This window comes from Pseudopipra pipra, chromosome 2 (genome assembly GCF_036250125.1).
Source record: "Pseudopipra pipra isolate bDixPip1 chromosome 2, bDixPip1.hap1, whole genome shotgun sequence".
Taxonomy (NCBI): domain Eukaryota; kingdom Metazoa; phylum Chordata; class Aves; order Passeriformes; family Pipridae; genus Pseudopipra; species Pseudopipra pipra.
Genome location: NC_087550.1, coordinates 41511876 through 41520283, shown reverse-complemented (window position 1 = coordinate 41520283; position 8408 = coordinate 41511876). Strand labels below are relative to the sequence as shown.

At 35.4% G+C, this 8408-nt stretch overlaps 1 protein-coding gene across 1 annotated transcript; it reads left to right on the top strand.

Annotated features, from left to right (window-relative positions):
- Positions 1–1002: 1002 nt before the first annotated feature.
- On the top strand, positions 1003–8049 carry LOC135409526 (interstitial collagenase-like). Its single transcript, XM_064645162.1, has 10 exons — positions 1003–1287; positions 2254–2498; positions 2821–2969; positions 3061–3186; positions 3904–4065; positions 4430–4547; positions 5199–5332; positions 6366–6525; positions 7417–7517; positions 7738–8049. Exons 1-10 carry the CDS (start codon positions 1177–1179, stop codon positions 7836–7838), a joined length of 1407 nt encoding a protein of 468 aa, XP_064501232.1. The 5' UTR covers positions 1003–1176; the 3' UTR covers positions 7839–8049.
- The last annotated feature ends 359 nt before the right edge of the window (positions 8050–8408 follow it).

The window sequence follows — 8408 nt, the reverse complement described above, 5'->3', positions numbered from 1 at the left end:
AAAAAAAAAAAAAAAAAAAACACAAAAAAACCAAACAAACAACAACAAAAAAAAAACCAAAAAACCAAACAACCAAAACTTAAAGGATATTTCACCTCATTAATCATTTACCTGTACTTGAGACACCCACCAGGCCTGGCTGCCATGACACAAAATCTATGGAGACATACATCCTTCTAGGGTAGCTGGAGGTCAGATGTGATTCCCTAAGACATCTCAAATAACACCAATGCTCAGGCAGCAGAATCTCAAACCTCATGTCTTAGTCGCTGTTGCTTAAGAGCACTCTAAAGTCTTGGAGACTAGACACTGCTTCCTTTTTACTAAAACTTTCATATATTTATCAGCCTTTATCATGGCTCCCCTCTTTCCTCCTTCTATGAAAATCCCTGTTGTGTTTCATGGAGTTTTTTTTCTCCCAGAGCTCATCTCTCTCTGCCTGAATCCAAACACACTGTTGCAGCTGAGACCTTATCTATGCTGGCAAGAGTATAAATATCACCTACCATACATATAGGAACCCAGCTATGCATTCCAGTAGCATGACTGATTTTTGTTAATATCAGTAAAAAAATGTTGAATCATTTTAGCACTCAGTTCTGCTAACATCATAAGATTGTTTTAGATAGAACTTTTAGGTAACTGATAACAGTCCTCCTGAAGTTATGCTGTTGATTATTCCTAGATAAGTTCTTTGTACTACCTTTTGTATTTTGTTATTGCATATTAGAACGTATTATTCTGTAGTCTGTTAAGTATTAAATAATATGTATCATCTATTTGATTCATTATCATACAATATATTATGTTACTGTTACGTGTTTTTTCTTATAATTTCTACAGTTTATCAAGACTTTGTGCCATAAATAGTCTAAATTCATAATTCAAGAGAACCTACGAAATGTAGCTCCACATTTTATTTGAGAAACACTTCCTTATTTTTAAACACACTACAAAATTGCCCAAAAGAGAAGATTAGGACAAGATAAGGACAGTAACATAAATTAAACAGATTGCGTCACTACCTGGTGATGAAACCATTATGCATCAGTTTTACTAATCAGAGGATATTATACAGCATGAGTCAGGCTGTCACTGATTTACTATTAGCTATATAAACAAAGCTGAGAAATGTGTTCGGTAGCTCAGGAAAGAAACTGAGGCAGAGAACCTTGGATGAAGATGAAGACTCTTTCACTTCTTCTGTCGTTATATGGAGCCATCTCCTCTGCTTTTCCTGTGGCCCCAGAAGCAGAAGATGAAGGAAAAACCCTACAGCTTGTAGAGGTAAATATTTTTTTCAGTGCATTTCAAAGGGTAGTCTTTGAGATAATTATAATTGTAACTCACAGAATACTGCTTGAAATTAAAGATTTACCATTTTGCAGAGGTTCCAAGAGAAAGCTTTCCCAATCTAGAAAATGTGTGAAAATTATATGGAAATTTTTTACCCAAAAGTCATCTGAATATTGCATATTTCACTTTTGGTGTTTTCAGTAAAACAACAAAACTTCTGAAGCATGAGTTCTAGCAGCAAGTTCTGTGGCTCTGCAGAAACAGTCAAATTCAGTAACAATATGAATTTCCGAATGTGCTTTGAAACTTGTAATATGACAGGTCTTAATAACATAAGGAAGGAAACTTGCTTGAAGCAGACGTGTTCCTGTTTGGCTGAATAGATCTTTTATGGAATATTTTGGAAAAAGGGACATCTATGAGAAATACAGCACTCACATAGACACAACACTATTTGTTGTAGACAAAAGTGTTGAAATTTAGTAGAGACCTGAGTTTCTACTATCATATTTTGGAACTAAAAATAAAAGGCATGATTTGCCAAGTCTGACTCTCTAGTAGTAGTCACCTGCTTTCGTGGGAGACCTGGCTGTTTGGAGTATCACTTCCAATCTTGATTTCCTTGAATGAGACCAGATATAAGCTTCCTCATAAATTTTGCTGTTGGAGTAGAGGGACATGATAAATAATGTCGGAGTATTTATTAATATGAGATTTTCAAGACATTTCTTCATATATTCCATCAGTGAAACAAGAAATTCAGAAAACTATAGCAAAATGGTAAATTATTCCTGACTCCTCACACCACTTCCTGGAGAAAATAGGTTGTTTTTACTCCTGGTAAACACAGGGCAAGTCGACATTGGAATAGTTCATGATTACTCAGAAAATTTTAGTGTGACCCAAGACTGTACTGATATGACACAATGCTCTTCTTTTTTTAAAACTCTGATTCAGAGTTATCTACAGAATTTCTATGACCTTCAAAGGGATAGCCATCCTCATTTAAGAAGCCATGGTGAAAATCCCCTTGCTGCAAAGCTCAAGGAAATGCAGTCATTCTTTGGACTACAAGTGACTGGGAAACCTGATCTTGAGACTTTGGAGATGATGAAAAAACCCAGATGTGGTGTACCTGATATAGGGCAATATGTGTTCACAGCAGGGAATCCCAAATGGAAAAGAAATAATCTGACATACAGGTAATATTTCCTAATCTGAATCAAAAAGATCTTATTCAAAAAATCTAGCACCCCAACTTTGGGGGGCAGGGGGTCTGAAGTAATTATACTATGCCATATATGGACATATAGAGTGATTAAGTGATTTCTAGAAGACACACTCTGGAAGGCAGTATCTAAACTGAAGCCCTTATTGATTTTCATTCACAAAAGATACGTCTAAGATTTTTTACTTTTTCACAAGTTATTATTTTTCAGCTAAAATGCTGAAGTTCAGGGAAAATGCTGAAATTTCAATGAAATTCTTCACAATATATTATTATGTGTTGGTTTTTCTTTGAAGAATTTTGAATTACACCCCAAAGATGACAAAAGCTGATGTAGATGAAGCAATCCAAAAAGCTATCAGTGTCTGGAGCAACGTAACACCACTGACATTCCAAAGGGTTGAGGACAAAGAAGCAGATATAATGATTTCTTTTGCTTATAGAGGTAACAATGATAACTTTGCATATTCAATAGCCATCTGCAGTCATAGGAGCAATTTGGGATTTTAACTGATTTTTTTATATCTTCATTATAGACCACCGTGACAATTCTCCTTTTGATGGTCCTAATGGGCAGCTGGCTCATGCATTCCAGCCTGGTGAAGGTATTGGTGGGGATGTACATATTGATGAGGAGGAAGCTTGGACAAAAGATGGAAGAGGTAAGGATTTTGTAACTGGATTCATTTATATAGTTTTACCCTGGATGTTCTTAGCTCAGGCAATGCTTATTATTTCATGAGCTTGACTACAGGCAGAGAAGTGAGCAAAAGAGACAGAATTTGGCCTTTTTTTTTTTTTAGGTATTACCTTGCAGAAAATAGGGTTTTAGGTTATAATGGTTTATAATGGCATAGAAACATTTAGTTCATACTGGTTTATAATAATTTTAAAGTCAGCATTTTAAAATACCTTTTTTTCAGATGAAAGCCAAAACTTGCATACAAGCAGATCTGATGGGAGATTTCTCTAGGCAAATCCTTTCTCTTTCTTAACCTAGCACTTCAAAGTTTGGTGCTAACTAGGGTGGTCCACGTATCACCAAAACTGTAATCTCAGTGTTTGTTTTGAAGTCATTTTTCTGTTGGATCACTGGCACGATCCTTGATCTGAGCAGTTTATGTGACAGCAGGAGAAACGGTTTGTGTTTAAGATACAAGAACACTAGAGAAAGGACAATGAGACCACAATTAAGGCCAGACATTCTTTAGTTACTCTTCTGTTACAATATTTTTAAGTTGTGATGTTGATAGAATTACTTACAATCTTTCTTGTACTTTTAGTGTATTTTAGGAGGAAGCATAAGTGCTTCCTATTTAGTCGACTGTGCTAAATACTGAAATAGATTTTACCTTCTTTGTATGATTTTTATCCCACAGGCTACAATTTGTTCATTGTTGTTGCCCATGAGCTTGGCCATTCACTGGGTCTGTCTCATTCAAATGATCCTGGAGCACTGATGTATCCAGCTTACTCCTACACGGACCCCAAAGAATTCCTTCTTCCCCAGGATGACATTGATGGCATTCAAGCCATATATGGTAAGAAAAAATATATTTATTTAATATTTCTACTTGAGAGGCTGATAAATGATAAAAGGAATGTATCGAAAATACATTTATTCCACCAAAATGAGATGTTTAACTGCTACTGAAAAGCGGATAACGAAAGAGAGAAAATTCCTGGAAGCTAACTTCAGCTGAAGTCCGTTTCTGCAAAAAACTCATTTTGGAAATGATGAACGCAACCGATTTTACCAACATTAAAATCCTGTGTATCATGACACTTACTTTAAAATTGTATCCCTTTTCATTCTCTGTAAAAAGAATTCTTTGTGTCCTCACAGAACTTCTTAGCACTGTCTTTATATTTCTCCACACTAAACGATGAACATTCACCCTACAGGGCAGTCTAATGCTGCTGTGCAGCCAACGGGACCCATAACTCCAGAAGCCTGTGACCCAAATTTGACATTTGATTCCATTGTTACCCTACGTGGAGAAATATTCTTCTTCAAGGGCAGGTAACAACAACAAGCATATATATTGCCCCTTTAAAAGGTTCAGTAATTTAAAAAATTCCACTAAGGGAAAAACTATCCTTTTGGAATCTAGTAGAAAGAGAAGCACTAGAAAACTACTGTGTATTTACAGAAGCAAGAGTTCTCAAATCATTAGTCCTAGGAGCCCTAGTTGACAAGAGCAGGGACAGTGACAAGGGCTTGTAGGTTGTCTTCCAGATATTCTACTACTGTGCCCACTGTGACAGACTTGTCTCTGAACTCCATTCAGGTAAAGAGCAAGAGCATTCATATGTCCCTTAGCAGTGTGCCCGTGGGTCCCACACTCATCCTCAGTTAAGGAGCAGTGGCAGAACTGAAAGCATGGCAAGGTAGAAAGATGTTTGTTAGGTGGTTACTGAATCTAGGTCTGAGCCTTCTTGATATACAAAGAAATAGAAGGCCTTGTATTGAACTTGCCTGATTTTTAGCATGTAACTGAGGTGCTAAAATTAAGAATTCTGTTGCTGTAGATTACCTTTATGTTCAGTAGAGGGGGAGTATTCACACCCAAGTACTCATCTCCCCTCTGTTACACTCCAGGAGCTGTAATAATTATTTTGCATTTATGATAGGAGTGGAATTATTTTATCACATAAATTTTGTTTAAAACAGATATATGCTGCGCAAACATCCTGCGAGGGCAGAGACTGAGCTCAATTTTATCTCACTGTTCTGGCCAACGTTACCATCAGGAATTCAAGCTGCATACGAAAACATTGAAAATGATGAAATTTTACTTTTTAAAGGTAATGGAATCTGAAATTCTCTACTTTTTCTGACCAGTTACTTCCTGCTCCTTTGCAAACTACGCAATTACAGAAGTCAAAGTGTTTTTTAAGGAAGTGAAACAGAGAATCTTACAATTCTGCAAGTAATTAAACCAGAGAATCATACTGCTGTAAGGGATCTCCAGAGGTCATAAATCTGAAAACTTGCCCCTCTGTTATACCTAATGCTCTGAAAAACAAGACATAAAAACAGCTACCCTTCTTCAGGTCTAGTTCTCTTCAGGTAACAGTACTTCACTTTGTGCAGAAGGATTTTTTTGTGAATTCAGTTGACAAATACAGGCCTTTTTACACTACTGTTACTGGTATGCTTATTACATTTTGTGATATTTTTGGGAAAAAAACCTACCAAAAAAAAATGTTAGAGGAAAAGAGTACTGTGAGAGGATAATTGTTCACTGAACTAAAAATCAGTCCTTTTTGTTAAAGGTCTCAAATACCCTTTAAATATCTCAAATAACTTTATTATATACATATTTAGGTACATGATATATTACCACATATAAATATGTTCATTCCACTTGAAATTACCAAAGCACTTTAATTAGATATATATGCTTTTCTTAATAGTTTAAACTGATGGATACTGACTAGTTTTCAAAATATTATATGTTTCTCTAATGAAATAGTATATTGCAGGAATTTAATAAACTCAATAACCTAATCCAGTGTCAGTGGATTAATTGATTAAGCTCCAGCCTTCTCCAAGTTGTTATCCAGACAATTACTTTATATTCATTTCAAAAAAAAAAATCTAGGGAAAGTTCTATCCATACACCTTATTAATCTAACATTTTACTCCCAAAACCAAAAGATATTTCTGTTGTCTTCATGATGTAGTCCCAGTGTGAGAATTAGAAAAATTTTCGAAAGTAGAAAACTGAGAGGAATAATACTGACATCTAGACACATTATTTTCTATGCATCTAAAACACAAGTAAATGCTGCTTATGAATAGCAAAACCAAATTTAATTTTCTTACATTTTTCAGAGGATAAATATTGGGTTGTCAGGGGATATGATGTTGCACCTGGCTATCCCAAACCAATCTACCGCTTGGGGTTCCCGAAGACTGTTAAAAGAGTTAATGCAGCTTACAGTGATGAAACCACAGGAAAAACATACTTCTTTGTAGCTAACAGATACTGGAGGTAAGATTTTATGTTCATTAACCAGAAGGCCTATTTTCATTTGTCCCTGGGGATTAATGTATTATTATAAAATCCAAGTGTAATGATGTTTAAAAAAGGTATATTCCACAAATTTAAATGTGATTTTCTAGAGCTTAAAAAAACTAAGCATTTGCTAGAAAATGTCAACTTTTCTATAGTTTTTGTGGTTTTTTTTTTTTTGCTAAACATTGGATTCCTGTAGCAGGAATGTAACTACTTGGAACTGAATGAAGCAGCTGCTCAATTAAAGAGTGGTTCTCTATAAATTACTCACTTTTTCTCTGTGACGGTGCTGCTGTTCCATGCAAATATGTCCACTTTGAATTCACATTTTAAACAAAATGAATTGCTAATAGAGAGTGTTGTATTAAATTTCTCTATGAAGAGACTCTAAATATTCTCCAAATGTACAATTGGTTGTATTTCTAATTCAAGTACGTGACAAATTTCAGAGAGCAACGTTGTTTAAGAAGTGCATCGCTGACACTAATTCAACAATGTTTCAGGACTGTGCTACCGTCTTCTTCTCCAAAGTTTTCTGTTCTGCTTTTATATTGAACTGGATATTCAGTGCCTGGAAATAAAAACTCTTTTATGTGCCAGTGATGGCTAAGGAAGGCTCTGCCAGTCCAGAAATACATTAATAAATTTCTGTGCTGTGTTCCCAGGGTCTCTGAGAACCTTGTTGCAAACTTTACCATAAGCAGGATTTTCAAATCTCAGGCCATTCATAATGTGATAAACCTAATTTAGTTAATCTTTATAAGGCTTCTTAGTAACAGCAGAGTTGTGTACATGTACGAATTCACTTTTGACTTTCAAAATATTTTCTGCTTCCTCACAAATTATAATGGTGTTTCTTGTTCTAAGATATGACGAAAAGAAAAAATCCATGGATCATGGTTATCCCAGGAAAATAGTCTCTGACTTTGGAAAGATTGGCAGAGTTGATGCTGCTTTCTGGAAAGATGGTGAGTAAAACATACCTTTCATCTGTGTTTACTTGAATATTTGGGCTTCTGTAGATAGAATAATTTTCAAAAGTTTTCAGAAAGCTGTCATTAACCTTAATGAAAAGGAAATGAAAAATATCGAGTATATATGGACAGTTTATAATGGGGATGATTTATTTTTCCAAAATACTGAAACAAGTCACCTCTGAAATATAATTGGATTAAATTTTACTTCTAGGCTATGTCTACTTCTTCCATGGAACAACTCAGTTCCAGTTTGATCCTCGTGCCAAACGGATTGTTAGACAAATGGAGAGCATCAGCTGGTTTAATTGTTAATTGCAATATTTTTTTCATATGCACACCGTATGTTTTTATGTCCTGCATTTTTCAGCATTGCCTGACTACGGGGTCAGAATGGATTTCTATTCAAATTCCGTAGGAGTATACTATTAACAATTATTTATTTTAAACTAAATACATTTATATAATTTATGCCAATTTCACCTGTTACTGTTAAGTTTCCAAATAAATTATGTTTCTCATATAATTGTGTCCTTTATGTCTAATTTGCCCTAATGCTCAAGAGCCAAGTCTAGCTTCCAAACACTAAAAAAATGTATTCTGGCAGGAAATGGCAAATCTTTTTTCCCCAAAGACAGAGAAAGGGGCAGACAGCTGTCTCTGAATTTCATCAACCCACACAAGCCCTGGTGAAAACCTGATGGGCAATTAGACCATGAGTTGGAGCTCATTATCATCAATGCACAAGTCTAATTCCACCTTCTGTTCCTCTTTCCCCAACTTCCACTCTTAGCCTACTCTCTGGGGCATATGTCTTTGCAGCTGTAGGCAGAGGGATGTGATGTGTGTGGGGTGTGTGTTCTTATATTTTTGGGTTTAGAAACT